This window comes from Hesperophylax consimilis, chromosome 5 (assembly GCF_061612785.1).
Source record: "Hesperophylax consimilis isolate HC1 chromosome 5, BYU_Hcon_1.0, whole genome shotgun sequence".
Classification (NCBI taxonomy): domain Eukaryota; kingdom Metazoa; phylum Arthropoda; class Insecta; order Trichoptera; family Limnephilidae; genus Hesperophylax; species Hesperophylax consimilis.
In genome coordinates this window covers 12,685,916-12,707,720 of record NC_142840.1, presented here as the reverse complement: position 1 = coordinate 12,707,720, position 21,805 = coordinate 12,685,916, and the positions used below count along the sequence as shown (strand labels likewise).

At 33.1% G+C, this 21,805-nt stretch overlaps 1 protein-coding gene across 1 annotated transcript in view; it reads left to right on the top strand.

Moving 5' to 3' along the window:
- The window catches only part of Bx (LIM domain-containing protein Beadex), a 110,776-nt gene extending 103,119 nt beyond the window's left edge, over positions 1-7,657 (top strand). The window contains exons 4-5 of the mRNA XM_089631996.1: positions 3,988-4,138; positions 5,792-7,657. Of these exons, the coding sequence (XP_089488122.1) occupies positions 3,988-4,138; positions 5,792-5,986 (346 nt within the window). The 3' untranslated portion in view covers positions 5,987-7,657. The remainder of the gene's footprint in view (positions 1-3,987; positions 4,139-5,791) is intronic.
- The last annotated feature ends 14,148 nt before the right edge of the window (positions 7,658-21,805 follow it).

Genomic DNA, 21,805 nt, shown 5'->3' with positions numbered 1-21,805 from the left:
ATATTTAAATCAAACTGTTCTGGAGTGGTTTTATTGTTTTCTAGGAATGTTCTGAAATACAGATTTGAATTTGAATTCTTTGAAATTTTATAGAAAGATTAGTTTTTATCTTAAATTTGGAAGAGCATTAATAATTGGCTTGTGGTTTGATGCTATTCAATTTTAACCAATGCAATGTTACTACAATCTTCGCATATAATGTTGCATATGTTTAAAATTAATATTTTAGAATGATCTATGAAAAATGGTTTTGAGTTTGCATTTTCTTGGTTATCCAGAAAATAAGTTCTGTCATTTCCCTCAAGTGCTGAAGTACTTGCTAATCTAAAGCATTGACTGAAATATTCACATTTAATCAAAACATTATGGAAGGGATTTTCATAGAATTTGAACAATTCATCAAATTTCAAAGTTATAATTCAAGATCTGTGAAAGTTCTATTCAAGTTTTGTTATTATTGAAGTGAAACTTCTTTACCCGCGTTATGCAATTTCGAGGACCGGAGTAAAACCAACTCATGATCGTCATGAAAAACCGTGATCATTTCGCTATAGGAGCCTAGCCAATATTATATACTTAGTTTAGGTCACTCTCCAAACTCAGCTTCGCGGTCTAGAGGCAGAGCGCCCGATTGTCGTCGTGAAGAACCGAAATTCGATCCCCGCTTTAACATTTTTTTTTCTCTTTTTGTGATTTTTTTAATAATAATTTTTTTAAAAGTGATAAAATGCTCTCGTGCTGCGACTTTTCTTTTTGTGATTTTTTTAATACGAGGAAAAGTGATAAAATTAATGCTCTCGTGCTGCGACTTTTAGATATTTTGACTATATGATATTTTGGTCGAATACGTAATAACCGCGGTCTAGAGGCAGAGCGTTCGACACTCGTTATGCAGGACCCGGGTTCGAATCCCATATTTTTATAACTTTTAATTTTTTTTATCACATGCTACTTATAAATATGTCAATAGACAGAAAAAAAGAGAGAATGAAATGAAAAGAGAGAGAGAGAAGAATACTAAAAGTTTCACTTCCGTCGTGCGTAGGCTTGCCACACACTGTTTTTTTTTTCATCATCGGCGAGTTCTTTCAGTAGATGCTTCTTAAGACAAGATGATTTTTTTTTCTTATTACAAATACACCTAATGTGATGATTAGATAATTAGTATGGTGATGATGTAAAAGAGTGTAGGGATATGACGCAAATGCAAATGGTAGAAGAAGCCAGGAACGCCCGAGGAACACATGTTACGATCAAATTTAGTCAACTAAATACTTGAGTATGGTCATGTTAAGAGTCAGAATAACAGAATACGATTTATGAATGTGAATGAAGCAAGGAATGTATGCAAAGATTTAGTATGGCGGTTCTTCCTATCTGTCTTCCCCCTCGGGAAAATGGCTCGAAAAAAGAACGAAAAAATACAAATTATGCAGTCGCGTTTTTGAGTTAATTTACAATATTAAACATGCTAATTTCGGTTGTCGGTGCGTGGGTGGGTGATTACAATAGTATTCTTGCGTAGTGCGTAAAATTATTCAATGGAACTAATAAATATTAAATCATATCAGACTACTAATAAAGTAGGTAAACATTTTTTAAATATATTTTAATTAATAATAATAATCATTCGGTATATGAGAAATGCGTATTTATCTAGTTAACATTTTTGACCGTTCTAAATCTTTGAGAGAAAATCGTAATGATATTAATTTATAAACGGTGTTCATTCGAATGGTAAATTTCTGAACTTCTCTAATTATTTTTTGATAGGCAATGAACCTGAGGCAAATATTTTTTAATAAATATGCACTTTCAGCTTCACAAATCCTACAATTATAATATCCCATGATTTTCACGAGTCTGTGCTGGTTTAGTAAATCTATGTACGTTTTCAGTGATAACTTGGGAAGCGTATAGTAATTTTTTTAATATCTATTATCCAATAATTATACTGAACATAATGAAATATTATTTAAAAATAAAACAAACTACAATAAAAGCAATCCTTTTCTCGCATATCTGTTTTTCCATTTTACCATCTCTCCCTTAAAGGTCTTTTCCATATTAATCCGCTTACTTCTTCAACCTGCCTTCAATCCGGACCACGTCCAGATTGAAATATATTTGCTTGTGCAATTTGTTTGCGCTGGAAACTGGCCCCATGATTTCCCACACGACTTGTAAAATGTTTTAAAGGACCCGACCCCTTTCTCCACGTCTATCTTCCCCCGCGTCTTGTTTATCCAGGGATCCTGATGTTATATGACACACGAAACCCATCTGATTCAATACAATAATTCATGGAGTCGGACAGGACCTGAATTCTTAACAAAGCCTTCAGGGATTCATTTTCTCGACAGAATTGAACTTGTGTGAAACTGTGTTTACATTCGTTGTTGTTTGATATATCTATTTGTACCTTGCGCCTACATCAGTGTTTACTTTCCAACTCTATTTCTGGGATTATTATTCTTTCTTTATTGACTGATTTAATCCGAAGTACGTAACAGGAAAAAACTTAAATTAATGATTGGTTGTTTCGGGCGTTTAATATTTTAGTTTACAGCTAAGTCTGCTGCCTACCCGACTTCGCCGTAGTATAAAAAATGAGACGAGCAATTAATTTCGAAACTAACGGACTACTAGTAGTTCTGTGAGCAGTAGATCTCGCGTCCAAAAAAGTATTTCTAATTTTCTTCTAGTTAATAAATGAAGTCCAAATTTTCCTTTGAAATCACAACAATTGCAAGTCAGTATTTTAATAGCCACCTACTTAATTGTAAACCATAAATATAAATAATATTTGGCTAATTTATGTAGTGCTGTTTTTGCGAAAAAACACCCCAAGGGCGGTGTACAAATATATTTATTAAATTATAAATACAGTTGGCTTACCATTAGGATTTATAATAACTAGTGAGTTACATCTAAGACTTATTTCGTTTAGTGACTTACGACCAGGGGCGGTTCTTTCCTTAGGTCAATTGGTGTTTGACCCCCCAAAATTATAAGACAACAAAATAAGAAATTAACAGTATTTGTCTGTATAGTAGAATACATCCAATTCGTACCTAAAAGCTTAGTTACAAATAGGAATTTTAATGCATAACTAACTCTTATTAAAATTACTACTGACAGCTAATTAATAATGTTAAGCTGAATACTATAGTGAGATCGTTATAAGAGTAACTTAAACCTTTCTGAAACATACTTTTTTACATTAATTTCACACAGGAGACCTGCGCTAAATAATTTCCCTCAGGGTCTATGTCATCTTTGGGGACGCTGTCTGGAAGGTCTTTTTGAGGGGAAAAAAGAGTTAATATGGGTTCTGAATAGACTCATGTTGTAGGATTGAGTAAATATAGAGGCATCGGCAAAATCGTTCCACAGACAAGCTGTTGAACTTAAGTTCAACTTGAGTTCGTTCTTGAACGATTGTAGCAATTCCAACCGTGTACAGATGTTAGGAGCGCGTTTGGCGTGTTTCTGGTGCCGAACGGATCAATGACATTTGTGGCGGAGGTCACGGATTCAAATTCCGGCGTGTGCAATTAAATTTTATTTGATAAATTTGTGTTATTTCACAATTTACTCATTTAAAATAATATATAGTATATTTCCAGCACGTTTCAGAGTAGAAAATAATCTCAGTATCAAACTGGTGCAAGACCACCATTCAGAATTGAAATGATACTTCCCCACCTTCCTCTCCCTCATCCCCTTCTCCGACCCACTTTCTTCAGCCTCACAACATAACCCCAATTGGGGATACCATTGTTTCACTGCCTCCAGAAGGTTGGAAGCAGTTGGGACTCTTGTACGGTTACGTATTCATTCATACATAGCATTCTCATCCAACGCATGTGCCGTAAAGATTGCAATCCGTTTGTTGAGATGGGGAAATCTATCAAACTGACGGTTCATACTTTTGTTTATCAGTCCTAATAATTTACATTTTCTAACGTTTCTGTTCTTCCCCAGATTCTGCGTGGGCGACAGGTTCTACCTGTGCGAGAACAAGATCCTGTGCGAGTATGATTACGAGGAGCGACTGGTGTTTGCCAATATGGCCTACAACCCTCCTCCACTGGCTCACCTGAAGAGGCAGACCACTCACCTCCCGCCACCACCTGTAAGTTACACATCAATTAATTTATTACAAATTAAGACAGGTAAACCATATTTCTCTACACATAAAGCAAAATACCAATTCCACTTAACCCTCCCGCACCGGAGAGGGGTAATTCACTTCCCCCATGCAAGTGAATTAGAAGTCATTTCGTAGTAAGTTAAGTAGAGTTTTGTACTATAATATCTAGTAAGTTGTTTTTACATGACATATTTAATACACACATTTAATATTTAAATATTCCTTGTACATAAATAATAAAAACTATCACCAATTAACCTTGCCTTACCCTACTCTGTAATTTAGATAATCCTAGAAAACTATTCGATATTTGGTATTATTTTTAAGATACTCGTATTTTTAAATAATATCCGATTATTCATTATTTATCCCGGCAAAACGCGTGTGGAGTCAAGTGCATTATGTATTTGAGTTACGCTTGATTTTCTACTATTTCTTTTAACGTTTTGCATTACGGGCAAAGATTGGCGATTTCCGATAGGTAGTTAGCAACAATAAAATATAGTTAGTAACTAATATCCGAGTTACAAGAAAGGGCGAAAGGAATAAAGATTCCCAATTTTAAACTTCAAGGATGTAATGTTTAAAATATTCTTAATATCGTGGAAACAAGATAAGTGAGCTGTAATAATGTTCCCTGTCAAAATGTTTCCAGTAAAAATGTCCCCAGTTAAAATGTTCCCCACAAGAATGTCTCCAGTCAAAACTTTCCCTGCCAAAATTCCTAGTTCGCACATTAAAAAGAATTCAAATAGATAAGCTAATATCAATAAATAAATTAGCTATTCAGATTATGTTAGTTTAAGTTCATATTTGTTTTACATTATTGGAATACATTGTGACTATTGAGATTTCTGAGATCTGCAATTTGGAAACTTTTGACAAGGAACATTATTACTGGAAATATTTTGACCGGGAAAATCTTAATTGGGGACATTTTTATTTGAAACTTTTGACAGGGGGACATTGTTAACTAGAATCAACAAGAGTTCTTGATGTACAGGACACATTGTTTACTTGACATTTTGTCATAATTTGAGGGTCTTGAGTGACTTTTTCGAAATTCAGTGTATTCAATGTGTGCACATTTAAAAAATACGGTATTTACTCTTGTAACACGCTTGTTTAAATGTAAATAAGGCTGTGCAACGCGATATAGAGAATAATGAACGAATTAACGTTTTACTCTAATAAACAATTATTTTAGAAAACGTTTAAAGTTTTCCTTTATTCAAACCCTCCAATCGATCAATCATTGTCAACCACATCCTTATTGTTATAACTGTACAAAACAATCGCTCAATCGTTATCAACCGTCTCACAATAAAAATAAAAATATTCGATAAAAATACTCAATAAAATATTCGGTCAATCGCTATCAAACATTTCCTTATTGTTATAACTCTACAAAACATTCGGTCAATCGTTATCAACCATCTCTTTATTGTTGTAATTGTACATAACATTCGGTTAATTGTTATCAACCATCTCTTTATTGTTATAGGTTTACAAAAATCTAACTTTCATCGCGTACCAACTAAAATAATCTTATCGATAAATAAATTCGAGCTCTATAAAAAATGTCTATTTGCTAACCTCTTTAGTACTTTGCTAATTTGTTTTGTTTTTCTACAGCAAAACAACACAAGCTTACCGCATGCCATGATGAATGGCCACGGAGGCGGTGGGGTCAGGCCTCCTGGAGACATGAACAACAATATGTCACAGCAGGGACAGCCGGGGGCCGCCCAGGGCCCTTACCAGCCAGGGCACATGGGGCCCAAGGGGGCCTCGCACGGCATTGGTATGGGCATGGGCACGCCTAGCTGAGATCACTGAGGGCGCGCCCACGCCAATCAGACCAATCAATCCAATCCATCGAATCACTCGAATCAATCCAATCAATCCAATCCATCCGCCAATCAATCAGCCAGCCAGGCTCAGTACAATGGTCTGTACAATAATCGCGGATACTATTATTAAATAATATTGAAATGGTTGTTATTAATCAGTTAAATAAATAACATTCCAAAAGTGCGTCGATTGAAACATTACAAATTATCGATGGCATGGCATTACTATAAGTGGTGATTTTTAATAATGATATGTGAGAAGTGACTTTTTAAAGTCGTAAAAAAACTATCCATGATTGATTCAATAACAATCGAAAAACATTTTTTTTTCAAGACATTATGAAAACAGTATTTCGAATCATAAGTGATTTTAAACATTTTTTATATCTAACTTGTGTGGTTATTATTGATACTTCATCCGATTTATTTATATTAAAATATTATTCGCATGGAAAAAAAGTAATGAAAAAAAAACATGAAATTAAAGATGTTTATTTAGACCTCGTTTTATCGACAGGATGAAAACGTGAGTTTATTTTATCAACACATGTAAACTAGTGTAAATATTTAGAATAAAATAGACGATTTGTAAATATGTATTTTAAGGTTACCTATTTCTATGATTACATTCCAAAACTTCTTCATGTGAATGAATTGAAAACTAATCTGGAATTTCAACCTTTTTTTTTCTTGAGAGAAAATATAATATTTATTTCGCCTATCTACATGTAGAGATACAAATATCGATGTGTTGTAAAGTTGATTATAATCATATGCAACATTGACTAGAAGAATTATAATCTTAAGAAAAGAAATAATAAATCTGTGTTCGTTAATGTACCCTGCAGGCCAGTCGGATTTGCGTAATTATGATTTCAATAATACGTATTTGCAATAATGATAGTAAATATATTATTACCAGACAGCGGATTACATCTGCAGGTACTCTAAAGAAGTCAAATGTGTATGTTTTGAACTTAAAATAGCTTACAAAATACACTTAAACAATTTTAAGATACATTATTTTAAAACCTTTGTTTCTAAAATTCTATTTGCAGCAAAGCTCGCCTAAACTTTAGCAAGATTGCTACAGTTATGTTGCTATAAGACGGTTTTACCAAAACAAAACGCAGAAAACCACATCAGGAAGATTAACGCTGCCAACACTTCTAAATACATAAACACAATTAACTGCAATTTACAAATTTGCTCTAATGATCAACACTGTCGGGATCGTTGTCTAAAGAAGGAGAAAGCCCAACGTGGCATAGTAACCCAAAAATTAATCACGATCCGTTAACTTCATTGTTGCGCTTTAAATTTTATTCTTCTGTTCAACGTGGTCATCTTAAATAATGTTTAAATTATATAAAATTAATGTATGTATAACTAAAATTGGCTCCATCATTTGATTTTAAATGATAACAAAATTGTATTCCGGTGTCTGGTTATGAAATTATTTTTCTGATAATTTCTAATATAAGATGAAATGTCTTTTTTTAAAGCTTGTGCCATATTATGTTATGTTTTAAAATTATATTTTATTATTATTGTTCTGTATTATCAAACTTCAACATATTATAATAACTCAATTGTGCAAAAAAAACATATACATTTCAGACAGTTTTAACGAAAACTTTTCTTTGTGATAAATGGAATCATAAATTATTGTAAATAATACTCATCGTAATGTTTATGAATAACATTCATGTTGTTGAAATAAAGTGTTTTATTTAAGAAAAAAAATAGTGATCATATGTTTCAAATTATATGTTATTACATCTTGTTACACGTTACAACTTCTGGTTAATAAATTAATTATTATGACGTTTTAAAAACATTTTAAAAAGCGATCTTAACATAAATAGAAACCAATGTAAATATTAAAATTAAATAGTAAACCAATTTATTTTATTAAGTCATTCAAATATGATATTATATCTTATAAAAAACATTTAAAATCTCATACCAATATTGTAAATAGTATTAATTAATTTAAAAAATCATGACCCACCTTTCCTTTTACTATACCAATGATTTGACCAAAGAATAATAAAATACTTAAATATATGTGAAAAAAACTTTCTTTTATTTGATGCAAATTCCATATTTACATTCTTACCCCCTTACTAATTGATTTACGTGATATTCAAGTGATTTACAACCATTTACCATTAATAGCTCTTTTTTTAGTTTTAAAAAGAAAGAAAATTTCCGGGTTACGATAAAACAATATTTGAAACTTTCTTACTTTCCTGATGTTGCTTGTGTCGTGATCGATGGCTAAACAGCCGAGGAATTGAAGGTGGGACACAAACTAAACAAACAAACTAATTTACGAACAAATGATTTTGAAAATTATTATAAACAATAATTAGTCGCCTGAAATATCAATACAAATTGAAAATATCAAATTGTATTGATTGAATTAATATTTCAAGCGACTAATTATTGCTAATAATAATTTGTTATTTTTTGTGCTAAGCATAAAAAACCTTGTCTTATAAACATTAGTTTATCATTAAAAAAAGATGAATTGCCAAACGGTCGAGTTATTAAGAATATTTTTTTATGATAACATACAAGAGTTCTCCTCCATCATTGTAAAAAGCAACATTTCCTGCTCATAATGATGGGTGTAGATGAAATTAAAATATTTCCAGGTAGTTAGCGAAAACAGAATCTTCATCTTTCCTTAAATAAAGAGTATCGCTGTTAACACAACGACACCGAGTACAAATGTGTCCGATCGCATTCGACTGAACTCAATAAACAACAAACCGCATTCCACAGTAGTTTTTAAAAATAATTCCATCACTGTTGGCGGAATGCTGGGACGATTGCGACTCCTCGCAGTGGCTCCAGTAATGACCAATATTTCCGGCAGACTGGATCCTAATGGTACGAACTCCCCCCGACCAAACTGTATTACCCCGGAGCAGATTGCTTGGAACACCCTGTCGTGCACCCTCCGCAACAATACTATTGATACTCTATACTGGCTAGTTGGTAGGTACCTTATTTTACTTTGTGTCTAAAGAGCTTTTTAGAGATTGTTATATGGATATAATGTACGTATATATAAATTAAATGTATATATATATATTTTTTTTTTTTTTTTTATTATTTTAATATAGATCATAGTTACATTAAATCATACATATTTTGCAATATATCATATTTAGGTACATAGTTGGTCATGTATACCTTATCAGAAAAGAGGAGCTCTTGTGCCTGATAAGGGAGCCACGATTCTTACTTAGATTCAATGTTATGTGTAAAATATAAATATTATATATATATACATATTTTTTTCAATATAAGTTTTTTTGGAAAAAAAGTTTGATTTTATTTATTTGTTCTTGTTGGTTCGTAATACAGCGCAATTCGGAAGGGAGATTATTGTAGTTTTTTATGGCTTGGTAAATATAATGGTTTTGCATTTGAGTTGTTTTAAAGATTGGCGTAATAAATTGATTTCCATTTCTCATCAGTTTGTAAAATTCTTGATATTCTGTGTTATTTTTTTCTTTACACATTTTTATAATTGAAGTTTGCTTAAATATATCATCAATATTTGGTACTGGAAACAATTTAAAAAGCAATTTTGTTGGGAAAGTAGAGTTTTTTTTAAGTATTACCTTTATAATAATTTTTTGTGAGACTTTTACTGAGTGTAGGTTGTTTTTATAAGATCCTCCCCAACCTATGATTCCGTAAATAAGCAGGGAGTGGACAAGAGCATAATATACATTTTTTAGTATTTTCACATTTAAAATATTTCTTAACCTAACAAATATATATATACATTTCCTTATTCTCTTTACTAACTCCGTAATATGGCTTTTCCATTTCAAATTTTCATCGATGATCACACCAAGATATTTTATTTCAGAAGAAGAGTTGATTACAGTACAAATAGGATTAAGTAGTTTACAGTTGACATTGTCACAATTTTCATTATGGATTATGATATTTACTTTGTGTTTAGGTATTTTTTGTAGTGAAAATAATACATATGTTGTTTTTTTGGCATTAAGTGTGAGTAGGTTATTATCAAACCATGATTTTAAGATATTAATACATTCATTTGCAAGTTTGTTAACTAGTTCCCATGTTTGACCTTTTATTAATAAGACAGTATCATCAGCATAAGAGATTAATTCACCTTTGATTTTCTGTTGGAAAATGTCATTTACATACATTAGAAATAGTAATGGTCCGAGGACCGTGCCTTGAGGAATGCCAAATGTACTTGTTAGTGGTGTACTAAAGGTTTGGTTTAATTTTACAATTTGAGGTCTCTCTGTTAAGTAGCTTTCTATCCATTTAAGAGCTAAGTGGTCAATGCCATTTTCTTTTAATTTTAATATAAGTCTTTCATGGGAAATGCTGTCAAATGCTTTCTTTAAATCAATAAAAATTCCTATACATTTATTTGATTTGTCCAGGGCACTCTGAATACTAGATGAAATTTTTGCAATGGCATCTTGGGTACTTTTTCCCTCTGTGAAACCGAATTGATTTTCATTTATAATCGAGTTTTTTTTTAAGAATGCAGTTAGTCTTTTTTTAACAATTTTTTCAAAAATTTTCGATATATTAGATAAGAGTGAAATGGGTCTATAATTAGAAATGTCTTCCGGGCTACCGGACTTAAATATTGGAGAGATTATGGTTTTCTTATACGTGCTCGGGAAAACTCCTGTCTTAAAGCTATTGTTTATAATATGAGAAATTGGTGTAGAAATATAATTTTTAATGATTTTTAGTGTTTTTACAGCGAGACCGTCAAATCCCGGAGCAGAACCACCTCGCATTTTTGATATAATTTGTACAATTTCAGACGGATTGGTTGGTTCGAAGAGTTCAAGTTTAGTTTCTATATTCGGAATATTTTCAATATACATCTTATTTATTTTTTTCACGGTAATTTTTTCTGCTAGACTCTTTCCGATATTTGCAAAGAAATCGTTAAAAGCGTTTGCTCCTTTTTTAGGTTCTTCAATACAGTTAATTATGTTATTGTTTTGTATTACACTCTTAATAGTATTACTTTTGGTATTTTGTTTATTTTCCATGATTTCATTGATTATATTCCAAACTTTCTTACTGTCATTTTCAGAATCATCAAGTTTATTTTTATAATAATTTTCTTTCGTGTTTTTTATGAGCGTGGTTAATTTATTTTTGTATTCTCTAAAATGAACATTTAATTTAATGTCTAGTGGTTTTTTTTTTGTTTCTTTATAAAGCCATTCTTTGTGTCTTATGGACACAACAAGCCCATGTGTTATCCACGGTTTGATTTTACGAAATTTTGCCGAATTTCCTTTTGGAATAATTTTTTTTGAATCATTTATAAAGTTCGTTAATCTATTTTCAAATATTTTACAGCACTCGTTGACGTTATCACTTTGGAGAATATCTAACCATAATTCAGATGACAATTTATTTTTCAAAGATTCGATATTAACAACAGATATTTCGTTCTTATTATTAGCAGTTTGTCCGCAATGTTGGTTTATCGCCTGAGGTATTATTGAATTGTAATGTAGCAAAGTCATGTAATGGTCGGTAATTGAGGTTTTTATAATTCCCGAGTTTAAATTATTTATATCCTTGATATTTGTGAAAATGTGATCAATGCATGATGGACGTTGCCCATTGACGTTTCTGGTGTAAGAGTTAATACACGACACATAATTCAATTCCGCCATCATATTTAAGTAATTATCTTTATCGTTCGATGTATAATCGTGCGATATGTTTAAATTAATGTCACCTAAAACTATTGTATTCGCGTTTCTGTAGTTTAATAACACATGTCTTAATTCTTCAATAAACAAACAGACAGTAGACGAGTGCGTTCTGTATAGAGAGATAATATCAATTTTTTTGTTATAACACTTCATTTGTACATGTAAGCAGTTTGTTCCATTCACATTAATTTCTTCCTCGCACAATATGTCACAATTATTTTCTACGAACATAACGATTCCACTGTTTTTGTTAATTCGGTTTGTAGTAGATACATAGGTATATCCCGGTATATAGTACGCCACTTCGCCACTTGAATGTGTTTCCGTTAACACAATGCAAGCGGGCTTCCTGAGATCATTATTTACTGTTGTCAAAAATTCATCCATGTTTCGTTCTAAACTTCTTATGTTCATGTGTAGAATTAAAGGGCTGCGATTGAGGTCGTTTTGGTGGGTACGGTATTCTTGATAGCTGTCATATGTTTTTTCGTCAATATTATTTTTTTCGTCTAGTGCGTTATATAAAAATTCTGTCATTTTTCTTCGAAGTCTATTCTGTCTCTTGCTACTTTGAGCATTTTATTTTTGTAGGGACATAAGTTGCTGAAAGCTGCGTGGTCTGTTTTATTTTTCTCGCCATATTTCTTATTTTGCGATGTGCAATTTGCACAAACCGGTGTTTTTTCTCTTTCAGGGCATTTAGCAAAAGTATGGTCACCCGTGCAATGCGGGCACACCGATGGATTCGTTCGATTTAGGCATCTGGAGGCTGTGTGCATGAATTTGCAGCAGTGGTAGCACTGAGTTAAAGGATCACAATCCACTATGTTAACCCTTTGGTACTGGATATTTATCTTTTCTAATGATAGCAAATTTTTTCGTGTTGTACCGCTGGTTTCCACGATATAGTTCGAGAATGTGTTTTGTTCTTCATTTTCTTGATCCCGAGTACCACGTTGGTATTTATTAGAATGTTTGTATTTTATTTCAGTAATCAAATTTATTTTATTTTCTTCGTTTTTCGTTACAATGTCTTGAATCCCTTCGTTTTGTGTGAGTATCCCATTTACTATTTCCTCTTCCGTCAAGTTCGATTTGAGTCCTTTCAAAATTAATTTGGGTTTTTTCTTTTTTATTTCATTTATTTCCAGGTTATAATTGAGTTTTTTAATTTCCTCCGTAAGAATGTTGGTATATTCTTTTTTTGGGCATGATATGATTACTTGCTCTTTATTTGTTTTTCTTAATCCATTTATTCCAATTTTAAGTTGGTCTAGTTTGATGTCTTTCTGTATCTTGTCACATATTTCTGCAGCTTTTGTTGTTTTTTTAGTTGATGATATTATTATAGAGAACCTCTCTTCTTTTGAAATTTCTTTTTTATTTGCTGCTAGAACTTGCGCGTAAGATTGTATTTTACTGTTTTTTTCCACGACTTTTTCTATTTTCTTCGTAAGTTCTTCGTAATTTTCGATAATTTTTTTTTGTAGTTTGATTATTTCTTTTTGGTGTTTAATTTTTTCAGTTTTCCAAAGCTCTTCTAATATATAAACATTTTGTTCTAGGTTCGTTTTTGCTTTCGAATCTTTCACTGTTGTAATTTTTTGTATTTCAGTTTTTATATTATCAATGGCCGTGTCCATAATGTGTTAACTCGCTGCGCTCGCTGCGCAAGTAGCTCGGCGCTCGGCAGCGCTTGCAATTTTTGCGACAATACTTTACTTCGCTGCGCGCGACCGTTCACGTTGATTATAGAACTGATACTGAATATATATATACATTTTCCATATTCATTTAATTAATACCAATCCTTAAAATATGAATATGGAAACATATGAAACTGTTAACGGCGGTTTAAAGTCAATTAATTCACATAGATTTCACCCTTTATCCAATATTTTTAGGTTCTATAAATATTTTAAGGTTATATAATTATTTTATTAGGGGTTTTATAAATATTTTTAGGTTGTATATAAATATATTTTTATAGGTTCTATAATTTAATTTAATTTGGCACATTATGGCAAGCGATCGCTCAAAACGTTTTGAAAACTTGGCTTAATATGCCGAAAATCTCTCGAGTGGTTAATATCCCTGTAGTTTTGATGAAGTCAATCGTTTAATGAAGGCAATGGCGTCTTGGAAGGTCGACATTGAAGCGCGGTTTTTAAATTATAATTTCGCACAAGAATCTCAACTGTCTGAAGCTAGTGGTACTAAGGCATTCCTAAATGAGGTATGTTATGAGGCTGAAGAGAGCAAGGTAGGGGAAGGATAAGAAAAGTTGAGTATCTAGCTATTCAGGCCAGGTCACCACCTAATAACTAACCTAACCTAACTCACTTATCCACTCTAAACTAAACATAACTTAACTACTGTCTTACTTATCTAATTTTGTCTTAGAAAATGTGTCAGAAAATACAGTTTACATTTAATAATATCAGAGTTTTTAGTTCTAGAGTTTCTGATGGGACGTGTAAACAGAAATTGCTTTATAGATAAAATACAAACATTACAAAAAATTCTTAAATCTTTAAATATTTGTGAAACATTACAAAAAAATTCTTCGTCGGGAGTTGAACTCATTATAACGGGCACAGAATTAAAGCGCTTATCAACCCGTATTATGTGTAGTATTCTTATAACTTGAAAATTAATATAATTATATCCATTATTACGTCAAATACAAATATCGCAATTTAAAACTCCCTTTAAAAATAATCGCATTAAAATACTTGTTTGTTAACGAAATCGAATTTTCAAGATGAATAATTGACGTCATCAGTCAAGATGAAGGTATATCAAATAAGGAGAAAAAATGGGTTTTTATATCAGTGATTCATGTTCCCTAATTCATTCCACCCCCTTATAAACCAATCTGCCCTAAACGTCAGGGGCCGACTTTCCGCTCAATCTTTTCCCCGTTTCTTTCCACGTTTCTTCCCCGTTTCTTTCCCCGTTCCTTTCCCGTTTCTGCCAGCTTTTCCATTCCCTCTCCCGGAACGCTCTAAAACAATATTAAATTAGCTATGTGCCTTTTACCTACACCGTAAGGCTATTTGTTTTATTGCCTGCCCTTCACATAATCTGAAATAAATCCCATTGAATCCGAGTTATGGAGGTTAAAGGGCTGTCCAATGTTTTAACCTATTGTACCATCAGAAATCTCGTTTCTCCATTGATTCGTACATGCATGTATGTAGGTACGGAGGACTCAAATACCTTAACCATAGAGAGGAAAATAAAACAAAACTTTTTTTTATAAGTAACATGCATACACGGAGAAAACTTGCTGAAATGAAATATTGCTAATTTATTACAAATCTGGTAAAATTATTAGTTTTCCTGTTAAAAATGGGCCTCCAGCCTATAACTAATGATCAGTAAAGCACAAAAATGTTATGAGGAAGTCGGAACACGTGTTCTTCAAAATAATAATAGTTTCGCATGTCGTCCATTATATTAATTCAGACAAGGGCACCTGTGTGAACACGTATTCAGATATATTCTGAATGAATTTATTTTGTAATGGTCATGCAGTTATGTTTTAAATTCATATTTTATTTTTAATGTTATAAATCTTGTCAACAATTTGTGGTGCGGGTCAGAAAGCTGCAGCTTTGAAAGCGTGCGCCTAAATAAGTCCCCAGACACAGCTTTTTCCAAGCGGAACTTTTATGTCAACGGAACTATTTACAGTTCCCAACGTTATTTCTACTAAGACATGTATATTACTATTCTAATACAATGCGAATTAAAATCCCGGCGTGCGCAAGTAAATTTTATTTGATTAATTTGTGTTTCACAATGTATTAATTTAAAATGGTAACAGGGCAACTCAGGACAGTAGATATTCAACAGACCTTTTAAAAGTGATATAAAGTCAAAATAGTGATAAAAACAATATTAAATAGTTTACGTTAGGTTAGGTTTATAGGCTCAGTTTATTTTTATTATTAATTGTAACCTCTTAATGACTTTATTTTAAGTTTATTCAAAAGTGTGTTTGTTGTTTCGCCACTTTCCTGAGTTGTCACGGAGCCAATTAGTATATGTATATACTATCGGGAGGTGATTCTACGTGACAGTACAAATAAAAAAGATGATTAACTTTTTTCCAAATTCCAATTTTTTTCCCATACTAAAATATTTTTCCATAGAAGAATATTTGTTTTAAACAATTGTACTTTTTTACCTCATAACAACCGAAGTTAGTGCTCTCTACTGTTTTTGGTAAAGTGGTAGATAATTTCAGTGTTGTCCCGGTGAAAGACAACCATTCGGAATTGAAAAGTTGTTTTTTTGTGAAACCGCCCAAGAGTCCCAACTGCTCTCTACCGTCTGGAGGAGACATAGTGAGACTATGGTATCCCCAATTGGTGTATGTTGTAATGCTGAAGAAAGTGGGGAGGAGAAGGAGATGGGGACGAGGAATGTGGGGGAGTATCTTGCTATTCAGATCTGGTCCGAAGCCATTTCAAGGAACGTTTCAATTCTGGTGGTCTAACAGTGGTCTTACGCCAGTTCGATACTGAGAGTATCTTCCACTCTGGAACGTGCCGCATATATACTACATATATATTAGTTTAAATGAGTAAATAACACAAAATAATCAATAAAATTTATTTGCGCACGTTGGAATTTGAACCCGCGACGTTCAGCTTGCTAGTCGTGGGCCTAATTCCTCAACCGAGTAGGCCGTCAAAAATTGAATGACCACCAGATCTGAATAGCTAGGCAATTTCACACCTTTCTCTTCCCAGCTCCTTCCCCTCCCCACTACCGTCAGCATCACAAATAACCCAATGTGGATTCCACAGTCTTACTGACAGTTGCGAGCAGTTCTATAGCTATACAATACACTATACTATACACTATTCTGTACAGTATACTATACACTATATTATATACTATACAACATACTATACTATGCACTATACTATACACTATACTATACTATACACTACACTATACTGTACCATACTACACACTATAATATACTCTATACTATACACTAAACTATATACTATACTATACAATATACAACATACTATAAATTATACTATACACTCTACTATACATTATACTATACACTCTCCTATACACTATATTTCACACATACACAACATGATATTGATATTTTTAGTATTCAATTCTCTGTTGTTAGTAAGCCGCATGGTTTACAATATATATTTAAGAATTTAATTCATAAAAAATTAAACTCCTCAACAATAAATACATAAGTAATTAGACTTTTAATTAAAAAAAAACATTTATTTGATTAATAGATACCCATTGAATCAGCTAATGAAATAAAAGCAGAATGTCTGACCATGAAAAGAAATCTCCGAACATATTAAAACACTTTATAAAAAAGTCAAAGCTAACACCGGTTATCATATCTTGATTCCGAGAAATAGTTTGAACCTTTTTCTCATTTCACTAAGGTCTCCCTCTTTTGTTAAGAATAAGTCTACACGCCACTGGGACAATGTTCAAGACGCAAATAAAATCACTTCAACACTGAATCAACTAGCTAAATGGCAAACCACTCTCATCCAGGGGTGGACTGAGATAAAAGTTAAATATAATTAGATTTTATTTAATTGCAACTTAATGAAACAATTTTGAAAAATATAGTCGCATCAATATAATTATGAAATCGATTATGTTTTTTTCTGAATCGATACAATAATTCAAAATTAAAAAAAATATTTATTGCACAAAAAGAGTACAAAGGTACTTATAGGTTACATCCTATTTTTCCAGCTAACCCAACAAATACACATTATATTACATAACCGGCCGGTTATGTAATAAAATTAATATTTGACGGCCGGCATAGTCCAGTGGTAACGCATTGGACTGCCATTCCGAAGGTCGCGGGTTCGAACCCGGCGTGCGCAAATAAATTTTATTTGATTAATTTGTGTTATTTCACAATTAATTAATTAAAATAATATATAGTATATTTGCGGCACGTTCCAGAGTGGAAGATACTACCAGTATCGCCCTGATGTAAGACCACTATTCAGAATTGAAACGTTGCTCCAAATGGCTTTAGCCGTGTTTAGTGACTAGATCTGAATAGCCAGGTACTTCCCCACCTTCCACTTTCCCTTCCCCACTTACCTTCAGCCTCACAACATCCCCCCCCCAATTGGGGATGCCATAGTCTCACTGGCTCCAGACGGGAGCAGTTGGGACTCTTGTGAGGTATTCACTATAAAAATAAAAAAAAATAATAACCCAACAATTACATGTTAACAAATGTATGTAAATAAAAAAAAAACACAGGTATTTAATTTATGTAAGGTATTCATTTAAGGTGTAGTGACATTTGTTAAAAAGAAATGTTTTTAGTGATGATTTAAATTTAAGTGTGTCGGTTATTTGTTTGATGCTACGTGGAAGGTTGTTATATACTTTAATGGCCATGTAGTGCCGTCCTTTTTGAAATATAGTTTTGTTTGCTTTTGGGATTAATAAGTTTTCTGTGAACCTTGTAGCGTGTTTATGTGTTGATTTTTTTTGTGGGAAAATAATACAATTTTATCTAGAGATTTTTGCATAACTGGAGACTACATAGTCGACGCAAAATCTAAATGGCTTTGTATGTATGCAAAGTATAGTAGTTTTATGATGACAATGTCTGGGATAGTGTACAATGTTGAAGAAAAAAAAATCATCAGGGCCTGTTTCATCTTTGTGGATGAGGAAAAGGAAGGAGAAAGTTATCAGGGGGTGGGTAGGAATCTGGTTGTCGATGTGTCTAGAAATGACGGTCGTATGAATCCATCCCTCCCACTGCGTTGTAAGGCGATGGGTCGAGAGAGTCCGGTTGGAGAGGTCAAAAGATCTCCCTCAACCAGTCTGTCCAAATCCGACCCGCACGCAGTCGGCGGGCAAAGCAGCCGGGCCGCCCTTCTAAGTCACCAAACGTAAACGTAAACGGAACCCGCACACGCTTCCCAAAATAGGATAACTAACTTACTACCGAGAATAATACCAATTTGCATATTATAGCTGGTTACAATTATGTAAGTTTTTAGATTCTCACGGCCAAAAGCATTTTTGTTGTTTGTTTTTGGGGTGTTATGCCGTGTTGCGCTAACTCCTTCTTTAGCCGACGTTTCGGACAGCGTTGCAGTGTCCATCATTAGGGCAGATCCGGTCACATCTTCGGATCTACCGGATCTGCCCTGATGATGGACACTGCAACGCTGTCCGAAACGTCGGCTAAAGAAGGAGTTAGCGCAACACGGCATAACACCCCAAAAACAAACAACAAAAAAGGTTACAATTATGTTTTCATTTAAAAAATAATTTCATTTAATAAGTCAAATAAATATGTATATAAAATGAACTGCCTGGGGCAACTGAGGAAACTTGGGTCAATACTAATAGTAAATACGGCGAACCAACAGCTTGATTGGCACTTACCTACTTTCAACCAAAACCTGAAAATAAATGCATACATTTTAACTATTGTAATATATTATATCACGTATCTATACTATCATAAATTTCAATCAATACTAATATAACCTAGTCTACCTATAAGTTTTGCATGTACTTGTATCTCTAACTTTTTATATCCATCTAGAGTTTCTGTTAATTGTATATTTTCTGATCTTATCGTCTTATCTGATAGTATCTTTTGCAGTAATAAAATATCTCTTTAGTTATTCTCTGTTTAAAATATTTTTACATTTTATACCTTTAAACTATTTAAAAATAGGTTAATGTAAATAACTTCATACAAAAATCACAGGTTACAAGAAAGGTGGGAAAAACAATACAAAAATACATTTTTACCAAAATTGTGGGTGTTTTGTAAGAGTATGTATACCTACTAGTAGTTCTGTAAACAGTAGACCGTTTAAAAAAGGTAATTACTTATTTAATAAATCAAAACAAAAATTTACTATCAAAAGATTTGTAAATAGATATTTAAATACCTACCTACTTAATTATAAACCATATATTTTAAGTATTATTTTTGTAATAAAGCATTTTCACAATTTTTGAAAAAAAAACGCCACTCTCTGAATGAAAATTATTTTTTTTAACTTTCTTCAGGCAGGTAGGTACCATAATATTTAAAAAAAATCGATTAAGAAAGTTCAAATACACACGACGATATCACATTTGAAAAAAAAAAGTTACCGACAGACGAAATGCAGAACGGTCGAGTTGAAAAAGTACCTCCGGTTGCCAAATGGTATTTCATGGTGTTTTATTTGTTTCATAACACTTGTCATGTAGTTAAAATAACTATTTTTATTAATAGCAACGCCATCAATAGGTTAAGGTGCTCCCATAGCCGCTGTGCCCACATGATGCACAGATGGGGCCTTAAAGAGTCGGCGATGTGTGAATGTGGTGTGTTGCAGACCATCGAACATGTGGTCAACGAATGCCCGCTCCATTCATTCCCCGGCGGGATTGATGAAGTTCACATGGCGACGCCTGAGGCCCTAGAATGGCTCGCAGACTTAGACGTCCCCCTCTGACCCCCCACACCATACGAAAGAAGAATAGCCCCGTATAGTAACTACAACTGTTGTAATGGCGTTTCGTACTTAATATAGGTGACCTTTGAATTCCAGACGGAAAGCTTTACTTTTGTTGTACCAACAGAGCCCAAATATATAAAGTTGTTGATACTTGATTTTCTGTTTAAATGATTTAAGTTTAACTTCATTCCACCCTGTCTGCAGCCCCAGTAGGCTTCTTTAATCGGCCATTTACAATGCGTAAAACACACTCCGGCTCCCTTTCTCTAACCTTCTCCCCGACACCCCTACCAACACCCACCCCAACAACCAACCACCTCCCGCCACCCCTGAAACCTGTAAGCTTCCTCCCAACTCCCCAGTCTCCATGTAACGAAAAAAACACTGAAAATAATGATAATATACAACCCAATATTTATACGATACTCGTACCCATCATAACAGGCAGGGTTAGCTAATCCCTTGCCTTAAATCAGTATAATTATTTTTGTATTAAAGCGTCGCAAAGACCTGTTTCAAGTCCACCGTTTGGCCATCTGTCTATAAATGTGTTTGTGTGTTCCGTTTTCTAAAATCTGCTGCATCCATTTTATTGTTCAACAAGCCTTTCTTTGACTAGGTGGCTAACTTTGAAAAATATATGTGGAGTTTAATTAAACTTTCTTATAATTTTTTTTCAGTATTATGGTTCACTACCTGCCTGAAGATATATTGTTTATAATTTAGTAGAAGTTGGTCAGTATTTAAATATACACTCAAAAATCTAATGATTTCAGAGGAAATTTCAGTTTTGATTTATTAAATAAGAAAAATTTAGAAACATACTATTTTTGGTCGCCAGGTTAACTAACTAACTACTGTTAACAGAACTTCTAGATACTATTTTTCTAAGGCTACAAAGAGCGCCACGTGTATCGTCAGTCGATTGACGATGTAGCACTGACGAGCTGGACCGATGGTCCTCGTAAGCAGCGTTTGGCACTACAGTTCTTCATTCAATCACCTACATATGACGTACCAAGGTACACGTGGCACTATGTGGCGGTATTTCCAGCCAAAGACTTCCGATCTTTGCTAAATAAGGGTAGCAATCATCACGACAATGTTCACGCTGCAGACTTCTCCCTGGATCAACTTTACTCAGCTTTTAGCAGTCACGAAATCAGTTTCAAATCCATATGAAGCTACGTCTTACTCTTCTACATCTTCCATCAGATCAGTCAGGCAAGTGAGGTTTTGTGACACCTCATGATGTGACCAAGATATTGGAGTATTTTCTTCGTGTACAATTTTGCAACATCGACTATCGATGAAAAATCTCCATATTATTCACCCTAGCTGTCCAGAGTAAGTTTTCGTGTCGGTGCGTGCGTTAGTGTCAAGTATATTAAGATTCCAAAAAGTGCTAAAAAAACTTGAATCGTGTTCAGTTTTTAGATTCCAAGAAGATATTATTTATTAATAACAAAGATTCAAATGATCGGTTATATTGAAGATTTAGATTTAATTGTAATA